This window comes from Grammomys surdaster, unplaced genomic scaffold (assembly GCF_004785775.1).
Source record: "Grammomys surdaster isolate TR1022 unplaced genomic scaffold, NIH_TR_1.0 125896, whole genome shotgun sequence".
NCBI classification, from domain to species: domain Eukaryota; kingdom Metazoa; phylum Chordata; class Mammalia; order Rodentia; family Muridae; genus Grammomys; species Grammomys surdaster.
Window position 1 is genome coordinate 1,079,006 of NW_021620720.1, and position 14,384 is coordinate 1,093,389.

At 48.7% G+C, this 14,384-nt stretch overlaps 1 protein-coding gene across 2 annotated transcripts in view; it reads right to left on the reverse strand.

The window, feature by feature from the left end:
• Nucleotides 1-10,181: 10,181 nt before the first annotated feature.
• The window catches only part of Smad6 (SMAD family member 6), a 70,560-nt gene continuing 66,357 nt past the window's right edge, over nt 10,182-14,384 (reverse strand). For both annotated transcript variants that reach the window (XM_028752372.1, XM_028752373.1), the window contains one exon: nt 10,182-11,158. In XM_028752372.1, the coding sequence (XP_028608205.1) occupies nt 10,626-11,158 (533 nt within the window). In that variant the 3' untranslated portion in view covers nt 10,182-10,625. The remainder of the gene's footprint in view (nt 11,159-14,384) is intronic.

Below are 14,384 nucleotides of genomic sequence, written 5' to 3' on the forward strand. Positions count from 1 at the left end.
TGTATGTGTGTGTGTATGTGTGTGTATGTATGTGTGTGTGTGGTGTGTGTATATGTATGTGTGTGGTGTGTGTGTATGTGTGTGTATGTATGTATGTGTGTGTGTGTATGTGTGTGTATGTATGTGTGTGTGTGGTGTGTGTGTATGTATGTGTGTGGTGTGTGTGTATGTGTGTGTGTGGTGTGTGTATGTGTGTGTAGTGTGTGTGTATGTGTGTATGTATGTGTGTGTGTATGTGTGTATGTATGTGTGTGTGGTGTGTGTGTATGTGTGTGTATGTGTGTGTATGTGTATACATACATACGCCTATCCCATCCGTGCTTCTCCTCTGAGTTAGGTCTGGAGTGGACCCAGCACATCTGTGCTTGCGGTCCATGCTCGGGTGCTACTGATATTGCTGGCTCAGGGATCAGCTTTGAGAACCTCTGGTCCAGGAAACCTCCTTCTCAGAGAAGCCCCCTGGCTCTCCCAACAACTTCTTCATCTACACTGTTCTCTCTGTCCTCTGCATCCTGCTCTGAAGACGACTACACACAGGTCCAGTGACCAAAAGGATGGATGGCAGCTACCCACAAGCACCGGCCTCTCCTGATGTCAAGTCATGGCCAGCCCCACTGCTGGCTGAGAAGGGTAGGCTGTGGGGCACAGGGAAAAACAACATCTCATTTCAGGACACTAATGTCACAGGCAGAGCAGCCAGAGGCTTCCTGTGAAAGTTGGAGATCTGCTGTGCTCCCTACCACCCCACAAGGACTGTGGGGGCTTCTCTCCCCCTGTTGTCTGGTCGGATTCCCTTGGTGTCCACTGAACCACAGAGCAAAAGGTCAGATGGAAAGCCACGCTGTGTCCTGTGCTTCCAAGACGGTCCGATGCAGCCCTGGACTGCAGGACTGAGACCCACCCAAAGCCACGGCAGGTGGGTGTGTGCACTGTCTGTTTGGCTGATATCCAGGAGTCTCAGAGCCTTACAGGAGTGCTGCAGGCAACTCGTGTGTTCAGTGTCACCCACAGGAGGATTGTTTATCATCACTACACACAATAAACTTCAATTAAGCAGAACAGTGGCAGTTAAAAGGGTTTAATTGAGGCTCAACACCAGAGCTTCTCGGTTGGCGTTTATCACAGAGAATCTCTGCTTATGGTTATAAAGTATAATGAAGTTTATTGTGATAGAGGTAATTTATGATTTGTGTGGGAAATCTGAAAGAGGCGGCAAAGTATAGAAGAAATGGATAGAGACACGCTCCCTCACTGCAGACCACAGGCAAGCTCACAAGCTACACACCACGTTCCAATACTCATGCCTTAACGTAATGAAAACAGTTTAAAAATAGTTAACACAAGTGACAAGCAAGAAAAATAGACAGTCTCAGGGCTAGAGGGACAGCCCAGGGGTTAGAGCACTTGCTGCTCTTGCAGAGGACCCGAGTTCAGTTCCCAGCATCCAAGTCTGGTGATTCACAACCACCTGTAACTCCAGTTCCAGGAATTCCATGTCTCTGGCTTCCATAGGCACACACACACATACATGCACACACAGGCACTCATAACTCATACACACACACAGACATCAGCACACACACATACACACACAGGCTCTCATGCACATACATATGTATGTGCCTGAACACCTTACACACATACAACTCTCACACTCTGTCTCTGTATCTCTTTCACACACACACATACAACTGAAAATTAAAATAAATCTTTAAAAACCTCACAATTCAACACACACTTATGTTCTAAAAAAAAAAAGTAAATTTTTTTCCATTTAGCTACTTACATTTTTTCTCACTTACTGATTTCTTTCTTTCTTTCTTTTTCTTCCTTTCTTATGTTATGTAGCCCTGGGTGTCCCTGAACTCACAGAGATCAAAGTGCCTCTGCCTCCTGAGTTCTGGGACTAAAGGTGTATGCCACCATGTCATGCTGATATTTTTATTTGTATAAAAGTTGCATTTATGGTAACTATCTATAAAGGCTACACCTGAGGCAGGTGAGAGGAGCCTACAAATATGGGCAGTGCTGTTCATGTCTAGCCCTCTTTCTTATGCCCCACAAACAGATCAGAACATGACTCCACTAAAATCCTCTGGAGAAGCACTGAGCTTATGGAATTCCATAAGACAGAGCAGAGGTGAGGGGTTACTTACAGGAATGTGGGTGCTCCTTCCCACAATGCCACACCTGGGACAAGAGCTTCCCATAACCCTCATAGATGGGCTCACCCTTCTCCAAGGGTCCAGGCGTATGCTCTAGCCCCTCCCCAAACAGCTTGCAATAGGCAGAGTTGCATTCTGCAGGTGTCAGGGAGTGGCTGGAAGACCAGGTGAAGGTCTTCTAACCCTCTCCGCCCGTCCATGAGGGGGGATATAAACAGTGGAGAAAACTCTTGACTGTTCTTTTGCATAGGCATAGCCACACTCTCCAAGACTGTGGTGGTTTGGCTCAGTCTAAGCATATGCAACAGGTTATTCCATCATGGTCCCGTGTAAAGATGGGAGGAGAGAACCAACTCCTCAAAGTTGTCCTCTTACCCCGACATGCACCTCATGCCAGCCCATCATGCACACAATAATAATAATTTTTAAATATTATGATTTTTTTTTAAAGTTTGAGACAAGGCTGGCCTCAACTTCTTGTGCGGTTGAAGATGACCTTGAAGTCCTGAACTTCCTGCCTCTCTCTCCTAAATGCCAGGATTACAGATGTGCACCGCCATATCCAGTTATGCGGTGCTTGGTACCTATGAAACCCGGGGTTTTGTTACAGTAAACAGATTACTCTACCAACTGTTCTATACCCCCAGCCCAAGGATCTTGGTTTTGTTTTGGTTTGGTTTGGTTTGGTTTTTTTGAGACAGGGTTTCTCTGTGTAGCCCTGGCTGTCCTGGAACTCACTCTGTAGACCAGGCTGGCCTCCAACTTAGAAATCCACCTGCCTCTGCCTCCCAAGTGCTGGGATTAAAGGCATGTGCCACCACCACCGCCCGGCTAAGGATCTTGTTTTTTAAATGACAGAAAGGAGTTAGTTAGGAGAGGCACCTAACTGTCTGCCACTTGAGAATTCTATGCTTGGTGGAAGATTCTAGGGTCACTTCTGCTCAGGTCCAGCCTCGAGGACTTGGCTTCTCTGGGAACAAGAGTCCATTGTATAAAAACTTCAGGAGCTCAAAGAGAGATTGGACCAAAACAGCTCTGCCTCTGCCCCTCACCCCCTTAAGGAAGCGAATGAGCCTGAGCAAGCCTCCTTTCTCCCCATCTGTAGAAAGTAAGTCCGGTGTCAGTATTCCCTTAGAGAATGGTCTCACAGCTTCTACTAACTAATGTATGTGCAAAGCTCTGTGCCGTTTGTCCAATGTGTTTTTCTAGCCCAAGAGGGAAGCTGACAGGGAACCTGAGCCCAGGCCCTGTCATGTTGCTCATTCCAGGCCTCTCAGGGGCCTCTCATTCCCTCCTGGGTCAGCCTCAGGCCCCTTCTGCCCCTCCGTTTGTTTGTTCTTCACAGCGAGGCTGCTGAAGCAGGCAGGCCTCAGACCTCAACCTTCTAAGGCACCAAGTGTGCAGACCAGAGCCAAGGTCAAGGCTGAGCACAGAGCAAGTGCTCCCTCAAGGTGAAGTGACTGTCATCACGGCTGGGGCATATTGAACTCTCTGTTCTCTCTTAGAGAAAAGGAAGAAGGGGCAAAGGGTCACTGTAAAAGGCCTGCTTCCAACACATAAAAAGGACTCTCAGTCTAGAGCAGTGATCTTCAACCTTCCTAATTCTGTGACCCTTTGATACAGTTCCTCATGTGGTGACCCTCAACCATAAAATTATTTTCATTGCTACTTCATAACTGTAATTTTGCTACTATTATAATCATGATGCAAATAAATACCTGTGTTTTCCAATGGTCTTAGGTGACCCTGTGAAAAAGGTCACTCGAGCCCCTCATGGGGGATTGACCCACAGGTTGAGAGCCGCTGATTTAGACCATCCGTGAGGTCCATGGTCATTGGGCTCTTTTGGAAGGTTTTAGTTTGCTCCCGTACAACTGTATGAGCACATGTGTTCCCACTGAAGTGTTAGTGAAAGTATATGTCGGGCCGTTGACAGGTATGTACATGGTGGGGGTAGGATATAGTGTGTGTGGTGTGTGTATGTTGTATGATTATGTTTGTGTGCGTGTTGTGTGGGTATGTTTGTTTGTGTGTGTCTGTGAGTGTGTATGAGTATGTGTTATGTGGATATGTTTGTGTGTGTGTTGTGTTGTGCGGGTATGTTTGTGTTGTGTGGGGTGTGTTTGTGTATGTATGTGTTATGTGTGTGTTTATGTGCATGTGTGAGTGTGTGTTGTGAGGGTACATTTGTGTATGCGTTGTGTGGGGTATGTTTGTGTGTTATGTTGTGCGGGTATGTTTGTGTTGTGTGGGGTGTGTTTGTGTATGTATGTGTTATGTGTGTGTTTATGTGCATGTGTGAGTGTGTGTTGTGAGGGTACATTTGTGTATGCGTTGTGTGGGATATGTTTGTGTGTGTGTTGTGTGGGTACGTTTGTGTGTGTGTTGTGTAGGTGTATTTGTGTGTGTGTGTTGTGTGTGTATGTTTGTGTGTGTGTATGTGTGAGTGTATTATGCCTGTGTGTGTTGTGTGGGAATGTGTATGTGTGTGTGTGTGTTGTGTGGATATGTTTGTGTATGACTGTGTTGTGTGTGTGTGCGTTGTGTAGGTTTGTTTGTGTATGTGTATATGTGAATTTACTGTGCCTGTGTGTGTTGTGTATGTATGTGTGAGTGTATTGTGCCTGTGTGTGTTGTGTGGGTATGTGTGTGTGAAAGTGTGTATGTGTGTTGTGTAGGTATGTTTGTGTGTGGGTGTGTGCTCATGTGTACATTTCTTGACATTCCAAAAGTGGCATTTTGTTTGTCGCCCATTGATGGGAAATCGAAAGCAAGACTGTTAAAAATAAACATTTACAATAAATATGCTATTTAAACAGAACTAACAAAAACAAAACCCTGAGAGTAAACAAAAATTTAAAAACTAAACACTGTTCACTGTGGCCAGGCCTGTCTCAGCTCTTCACAAACTCCCACTTTTGTAAGCATGTGCCTTCCTAGCCGCCCTGGGCACAAGGTCCTACTCTTCTCCCTCTGAGGAGATAGGAAACTGAGGCTCGGGATCTTGAGTGACTTGCTGTAGGTCGCCTGGCTGGAGGCAGAGCTCGGCCCGGAGCCCCAGGAGCTGAATCAGAGGCCTGCATAGTTAGCAACAGCAGGAAGTGGAGTTCAGAAACAGGGCTGCAGCAAAGGGAGAGAGGGAGGAACAGTAGCTGCGGAACCCCCATGATGTGTCTGTGACTCCTCCTCTGCTCCCAAGATGTGTAATGTTACACACCTTGCTTCACCTGTTCAAGACTGTCTAAGACTGGCTCCACAGTGTTGTCCTCCGACCTCCACACGCCCTCCATGGAAAGCAGAGCACACACACACACACATAGTGATGGTTACTAAGAATTAAGTGGATGGCTCCTGAGAAATGACACCTGAGACTGACCTTTGACCTCCACAAATAAAACATGTATGCATGCCTGCCTTCACCAGTGCACATATACACACGTGTACACATACATGCATGCATGCAGGCATATGCACACACACACACACACACACATCACACATATATACACTTATGCATGTACATACATGTGCAAATGCACACACAGATACCATATACATGCATATGCATGCATATACCCACAAAGTGAGTTTTGCTACATATATTTTACTAAAAGTAAAACTCAAAACAGCTGACCTGCCTTCCTTGCTGGTCCAAGGCCCTGCTTAGGTTGGTGCTGGTCTCACCTGTAGGTGCTCCAGGTTTGGCCTCCATTTGCCACTGCCCTGCTATGTGTGAGCACTTCACCCTCTCTGGTTCTCAGTTCTGTCAGGGGAATAGAACTGGAGGAACTCTGGGGACCTTCCCAGCACTGGCATTCCCCAGCCTGCATTCTAGAGTCCCATCTCCACGAACTTCTAAAAAGATAGAAGGCTGCAGGTTCTGAATCTCTAAGCTGGGGCCAGGGTGAATAGCCTTAGTAACTATAGGGAAAGCCAGCTGGGGGTTGTCACACCAGCCTAGTAAACAGACCCCTCTGGAAGCTGCGTGTTCCCGTCAGAGTTTATAAAATACGCCCACACCCATGTTCTCTGTGACCCTTTCATTCTATAAACATCCCAGATCTGTCCCCTGTACCCAGGACTGGGCTAGCCCTGAGCCATGGGGGAGGGGAGATCCCTGGAGTCAGAGCATTGGATGGGGGTAGGCTGGAGAGATGAAGGCAGGGCCTGAGGAGCAGGCAGCAGGTGGTGGATGGGGGGGGGGGGGGATGTGAGAGGCAGGCAGTGTCAGATTCCCTCTCCCTTCCCCAAGTCACTATAAAGGCTGACCTCCATCCTTAGGGAAGGGAGTTAGCCCTTAACCATGGAGGAGGCACACTCCTGCTGTTGGTGGGACTTAGGCATTCTGGGTAGAAAATGGACTGGAGGAGAAACAGGCTTGGGTGTCCATGACTAGGTACATCGGGTCACGGGTGACTGGCTGGAGTCACCAGAAAGTGACAGGTCTGGATTCAAGTTCTCCCATTTGCTAAGTATCCAAACCCGGGCTTTTCTTACCCCTTGGGCTGACACTCAGGTGCCACGGTAATGCCACTGAACCTTCAATGTGTGCTGTTTCTGGGTGCCACCAGCATGAATTCATGTCCCCTCACAGTTCCCTGTACTAGCCAAGCCCACCTTTATATCTGAGGCAACCGAAGCAGAGACTAAGTCACTTGCTCCAAGGTCACTTAGAATAAGGCAGCCACAGCCAGAGGCAGCTAGAGTTTTTAGGCCCTGCCATGTGTCGGGTGGGAGATGGTAGGGTGGAGGAGGGTTGGCTGGGGAACTAAGAGGTTTGTAGCATCAGCAACTTCCTAGAGATGAAGTGTACATACGCTGTGTGACCTCAGGCCACTCATACTCCTTCTCTGAACCTCACACTGACTCAATTAAGACAAGAACACACAAAAAAAAAAAAAAAAAAAAAACCAAACAAAAAGGCCGGGCAGTGGTGGCGCACGCCTTTAATCCCAGCACTTGGGAGGCAGAGGCAGGTGGATTTCTGAGTTCGAGGCCAGCCTGGTCTACAGAGTGAGTTCCAGGACAGCCAGGACTACACAGAGAAACCCTGTCTCAAAAAAAAACCAAAAAAAAAAAAACCAAAGACAAGAACACAAATATTCACAATGGCCAGTACTCCCCATACTCGTAGTTTGTTTTTCTCATTCCTAGATCAATGGTCTAACCTTAGCTCTCACATATACCCAAAGAGAGAGGCAGAGGAAGAGCCAGAGATGAGGGTGGTGTGTCCTTCAAAAACCTAGTCCATTTCAGGGGCATAGGCTGCCTGAGCTTCTGTTTGAGACAGTACTTCCCATTTACCTCATTTTCTAGGGCCAGCAGGGACCAGGCTCCCAGAGCTCCGCTCCCCGAGGACTTAGGCTCTGTTTAGAAGTGTCTCCTTGGAGCATGAGTCACCAGATCCTGGGTGGTCTGGGGGATAAGCAGGATGTCACTGCTGAGTACTGGGGTGGAGGGAACTGCTCCCCAAGATGGCCAACTAAGCAACTCAACCAGCTCCAGGAGCCTCACCTGTAACCTGAGGGGCTGGAGCAGAACCCAGACCCTCAGGAAGAAAGGCAGCCAAAGAGCCGGTGAGATAGCTCAGCTGATTGATGATACAGTGGTCAGCCTCGGGACCTAGAACCTGAATGGCCAAAGGAGAGTCCTGGGCCCCTCACATATATAAATACACAAGATAGACAGATAGATAGATAGATAGATAGATAGATAGATAGATAGATAGATAGAGATAGAATTTGAAAGGAAAATGGTAGCCATAGGGTCTCCTTAATATTTAAAGGCCGCTGAGGACTTAGTCATAGCGTGAGTCTCAGCTTCCTCACCCAGTGGTGCATGGAGGTTTGTCAGTCAGTGCGCCTTTTGTTCCCTGAGGATAGAGAACAGTGACTGACATGTCCATTTCCTGGCATGAGGAGTAACCAACTCCTATTTTCTCTGAAAGCCCAGACGGGCTGGGCTGAGCTCTGTCCCCTCTTGCAGCTGGGTCCCCTACCAATGATCTTTAAGAACGCCCAGTTACCAAGATGGTACAGAGGGTAAAGGCACTTGCTGCCAAGGCTGATGATGACTGAGATTGCTGGGATCCGTATGATAGAAGCAGATGACCTCCTCCTGAAAGTTGACCTCTGACCTCTACATGGATGCCAAGGTACACATAGAGGCATACACAGAGAGAGAAAGAAATACATTGAAAAAAAAAAAGAAAGTCCGGTCCTGATTACCTCACGGGTCCATTTAGAACCCAGTTGCCTTCCCACTACCCATGGAGTCTCAGCCTCCCTTTCCAGGTTTGCTGTCTTAGTTCCCCTGGCTATGAGCTGGCAGCCTCTCTCCAGGGTACAAGCCTATGAAGATGCCCCATCCCTGCTTCCTGATCTCACTCACCACAAATTCTTGACTCCACCTCTCACTGCTATCTTGGCATTTGTCCCATGATAGAGAGAGACAGAGCTGAAAAGAGTGTCCGATTTTACCTCGGCACCCCACAGAACTCATTCTAGATTCACTAATGGTTCTATACTAAGTGTCAGGGCAGGCCAGCACATGAGGGAGAGGCTGGAGTTTCTAAGACAGGGCCTCAGTGGAGAGGTCCTGGAAGAATCAACTGTGGTCAGCACAGAGCCACCAGCAACCTTTGGCGTGGGAACAGGATTACAAGAGGCAAGGAGAGACAGTCTGTGGGCAAGAAACACTGGGAAACAAAGTTATCAATGATGCCTGTCACCTGCCCGGTGCCACCTGTACCCTCTGGTAGCCATCACACATACAGGTAGAAAGGGCTTATGTGACCAGTAGAAGGTGTAAGAGGGCACGTGATTGTGGAAATCCTGCTTAGTCCCAAGAACATTCTGGGAAAGCCTCGTCATGAGAATTCTGAGGGGCGCACCCTTTGTCGAGGAGCCGGCCCTGTGAGTGGACACGGAACCAATCCCTTAGTCCACAGTAGTAGTGGGCCCTGAGAAACAGTAGTGACTTAAAGCCACCGGCTGGGTTAAGTTACAGAGGCCTCAGAGCCCTTCTGTGAGGGTATCTTCCACAAAAACTGCTCTTTTTTTTGGTTTGGTTTTTCGAGACAGAGTTTCTCTGTGTAGCCCTGGCTGTCCTGGAACTCACTCTATAGACCAGGCTGACCTTGAACTCAGAAATCTGCCTGCCTCTGCCTCCCAAGTGCTGGGATTCAAGGCGTGCGCCACCACTGCCCATCGTGAAAAACTGCTTTCATATAACTCATTCAATCACCAGCTCTGTCATGAGCTAGCCATTCACCCATCTAGAAGGTCAACATGCTCCATTTTTGAATCAGAAATACGCTCCCTGCCTTTCATATGCCTTTAACACAGTTCGTGTGGCAGATTCTGAGTGGGGCGTGTGTGTGTGTGTGTGTGTGTGTGTGTGTGTGTGTGTGTGTAGGTGTGCACGTTTGTATCTTATTAAAGTCCTAAAAGAAGCCTCACTCCTGAGTTCGAGATTGGGAAGTAGGCCTCCATCTTTCTTCTTCAGACTGTGGTAAGAGATGGTATTTTCTAATAGGCTCAGAGCTCTGAGATGGGAAGCAGGGACCAGAGCCTCTCCCATCAGACTGGGACATGGCAGGAGCCTCCCTAATCCAACTGGCATGCACTTCCTCACCCCTCCCCCATCCAGTGGACACACCTCAGCTACAGGCCAGGAAGAAGAAACCCGTGCCTGGTTCTTATGTACAAATATATCCACCACCACCACCACCACCACCACACACACACACACACACACACACACACTTACACTTCTTTCCTTTGTTTTGTAGCCCAGAACTCTTACATAGCTGGGGATAGCCCTGAACTACTTATCCTCCAGTCCCCACTTCCCAACAAGTACAGGCATATACCACCATACCCTGTCAGCTCCCTTTTCTGCTGACTCCCTTTGCTTCAAACTCAGTAAATATTGAAACCATGTTCCTAGTGGCCCCAAAGCCCACTGAAGTCCTGAAACTTCTTTGTAAGAAAGACAGTTTAAAAAAAAAAAACCTATAATGCAAACACTTTATTATCAAGAGTGACTGGTATTAGTTTTTTGTTTTTGTTTTTTTTTTTTTGGTCTGGGCATTAATATTTTTTTAAAAAACCATACACCAAACCCAGGCTTTCCACCTAGTTCTGCTGTATAATTCTCTTTAAAAAAGGAAAGAGGGAAAGAGAGAAAAAAATATATCTGTATTGAAAGAATTACAAGCCAAAGTGCGTCTTTCTTGTTTCTCCATATACACACATTGCACCATATATAAATAATTACGTTGTAAAAATGACTCCATAATTACAAGTATAATATATATTTCCATATAATATATAAAACTTTATATTAAATCTAGGTAGATGATATCTGGGGGTAGGGCGAGGTTGTCCCTGGGGTGGCGTTTTTGGGCGCTGGCCCCCAGAGATTGGGGGATGCTGCGGTGCGGTGGCAGCCACTTTGCTATCTGTGGTTGTTGAGGAGGATCTCCAGCCAACAGGGGCAGGAGGTGATGAACTGTCGCGAGTAGCAGGGTCCCCAGCCCTTGGCGAAGCTGATACGCACGCTGTGCGGATCGTAGGGGCCATGAGCGGCATCTGCGTGCTGCAGCAGCCCTGAGCGCTCAAAGTCGAACACCTTGATGGAATAGCCCGGTGGCACCTTGCGCACGACCAGGGCGCGGCCTCCAGGCGCATCCAGCGTCGGGGAGTTGACGAAGATGGGGTGCTCACCCCGGTTGTAGGCCCACACGCCGTCTGGCTCCTTGCTGAGAAGGATGCCAAAACCGATCTTGCTGCGTGTGCGCCGGACCGACTCACTGCGCTGCTCCAGGTTGAGCTGGCCCAGGCAGAAGCCGCTGCCCTGAGGTAGGTCGTAGAAGATGCTGACAGCCTGGTCGTACACCGCATAGAGGCGGCCCACGCGTGTCCGGTGCTCCCAGTACGCCACGCTGCACCAGTGGCTCGGCTTGGTGGCATCCGGAGACATGCTGGCATCTGCAATGCAAGCATAGAAAATGGCAAGGTTATTGCAGGTTTTCCAAGATCAATCAGGTTTTCCAAGATCAATCTATCAAGATCATCCACTGTATGCCAGGCTGCCAAATAATTTAGCACACAGTGGCAATTTATCTCTCTCTCTCAAAAAAAAAAAATTACATTTTAATGTGTGTGTCTGTGTGAGCACTCACGTCAAACCTCTTCAAGCTTGGCAACAGGCATCTTTACTGTCTCATCCTGCCCCACATAGGATGATGAATCTACAGTATGCAAACCAGAGTGCCTACTGTGTGCTAGACCCTGGGATACACAGATATGAACCTCATTCAGCCCCTGCCCACTATCATTTTACATCTAGGAGAGATAAACACCAGCAAACACAAAAAAGAAGCTACAATTTACCAAGCAAGGGTAGCCATCTTATTTAGATCCTGTCTGCGAGGCCATCATGACCTGCCCAAAGTGCACAGAAGCCAAACCAGAATGTGATTTGGACCCCTCAGTCCAGGACTTTATCCCAATGGAGCTCCTCAAGGGGCCTCCAGCATAGGTTAGGAGTGAGGCCGGGATCTCTTACAGTAACGTGTGGTTGCACACTTTGCTGGCCTTTGATAAATAAGGCTATCTCTCAGGTACTCAGGAGGCAGAAGATGCAGGATGTTTCAAACCAGCCTGGGCAAGGATCTCCCAAGAAGAACACTGATGGTACTTCCTGCCTCAGACTTGTGTGCTCCTTACCAAGCGGACAACCTGAAGCCCACAACCATCCCTGAGCACCATTACCTGTGGCTGCTAAGTGTTATTTTTAAAAAGTGGGCTTTGTTCTCCAAAGGCCGTGGATGTCTAGTTCTGAGGTATGTGCTGCTCCACTCCGGGCCTCAGTTTTCCCCGCTGTATGGCAACACAGTGACTGCGCTTTGTCAGGGTGGCCTTGAAACACTGCCCCATTCCACTTGGAGGACTTTCACAAGTGTGGGGACCTGATACAGGCAGGTCTGACTTGGAAGCCAGACTCCGAGCCCTTGCTGTTGAGTGTAGCCTACTTTTTAGATGCTGAATCCCTGTCTTTGCTTTGGGACTGCCCACTGAAATTATATGATCTGCCATGCTTGCTTCTGGCTGGGGCCTTCTGAACACAGAACCAAGGTTCACCCAACTCCTCCCAGGGGACTTGACCTAACCAACCTAACCTCCAATGAGCAATCATTACCGGGGCCATGAGGCCAGCTCTGCAGCCTGCACTTAGGTCCTGAGTCTCCAGAGGGCCCAGGACCCTCTTCTCACACATAGAAGGCTGCCTATTAGGAAACTGCCCACGGAGCTTTCTGTAGGCTGCTACCTTGGACTGCACAGAAACTCTATGAACAGGCCCATTTGTCATTCAGGAGCCAGCAACAGGTCCTTCAGTCTGCTGAAGACAGATCTTCACACCAGCTGAAAGCTAGCTAAAGGTGAGGAGGGAAGTCAAGGAAATTCTGGCTATCTCCAACTAACTCCCCTTGGCTAGTAGACACAGATAGCTCAAGCCCACAGCAGGAGACCAGGACCAGCAAGGTCCTGACTTCCATCCTGCCAAACCACTGTTCCTCCCAATACCCATCCATCACAGGCTTGGGAAACTTGAGGGCCAGAAAAACAAGACCATGCCCACTGGCCATGAACTTCCGGTACTCTCACAGCCAGCAAGACTTCCTCTAGTGAGCCAGGCCAAGCGAGGTCATGAAGCTGTGTATACCCTGAGTATGCTGGGAGCAGAGTCAGGGTGGGTACCAGGCATCGCTGGGTACCTCCTATGAGCTAGGCACTGCCTTCATGAGTGAGGGAACTGAATCCCCGGTTACGCATCCCAGAATTCTGGAGCCAGTTTCACTGAGAGGGCAAACCTTTGTGTGTGTGGTGCCAGTGCTGAAATGCTTTTCCATCCTGCTGAGCTACACCCAGGTCCCAAGCCTGGTCCCAAGCCACACTAGAGGGCGCTCTCCTCCATCCTCAGGCCAGTGGTTCTCAACAGTCCTAATGCCTTGACGCTTTAATACAGTTCCTCACGCTGAGGTGATGACCCTCAACCATAAATTTTCGTTGCTACTTCGTACCTGTAATTTGGCTACTGTTATGAATCATAATGTAAATATTTTTGGAGATAAGAGGTTTACCAAAAGGCAGAATGTCAGGCAGGCTCCTCCTTAAAACTGCTCACTGGACCAGTCACGTCCCTTCTCTGAGCCTCAGTTTCCCTATCTGTAGGAGCAACTGCTGTAAGGGCCTATGAGTCCTGTGGGTGCTTACTTCACTTTCTCACTGAGGGAAGGGTCTACTTGTTACAAAGTAGCCTTGTGTCCAGGTCAAAATAGCAGCTTCAAGACAGGGAGTGTGTCTAGCAGCCATAGGCAGGTAGGGGACACTTTCTTCTTTCCAACATTTAGAAGGCTTTGCAACTAGAAGTCCAGTGGGACTTACTCAGCTACCTTTCTCTCAGCTACCTGTCTGATCTCTAGCCTGGTCACATTGGATATCCAGGCTGGACCCATCTCCACCCACTATGGCCATGAAGCTGACTGGCTTTCAAATTCCAGAGCGTAACCAGCCTGCTGCCCTGTATGGCCCCCTTTGAGCACCGTCCTTGGCTGCTTTACTGCAGTATCCTCTCTGGACCTGGATCCCATGCCTACTGCGGGTCAGTGGCTCTGAGGATGGTCTATTCCCCACATATGAACAGAAGGGTCTCAGCCCTCTCTGGGTCCTCCCCCAAGGCTGTAAACATCCTTAGGGTTCTGTGAACATACTAAAGCAGGGGAAGAAAATAAATAAAACACATCTTAAGTGTCCATGGACCTTAGACATAGGAAGCCTGCTCTGGAGGTGGGCTCAGGTCTGAGAACAGTGGAAGGGTGGTAGGCAAGGACTTAAAAACCCTGGGAGTGATCCCCTCAGCTTTAGAGCTTCCCAGGATCGCCTCATCTGGCAAGGATACCAAGGGCTCCCTAGAGAAGGTATGTCTCCCCCCTTTCCCTTCCCCTCCCCCCCATGCGTGTGTGCGTGTGTGTTAGGGAGAGGTTGAACCCTGGCCTTTAGGCTTGCTAGGAAGGAGCTCTACCACTGAGCTACACCCCAAGCCCAAGGCACACTTTTAAATGGGAACAGGGTGGGTAGCCATGGCGCTGGTCGGTCTGCTTTATTCTGTCTCATGGGTATTCATTTTCAAACATTTCCCCCAGCCATGAAC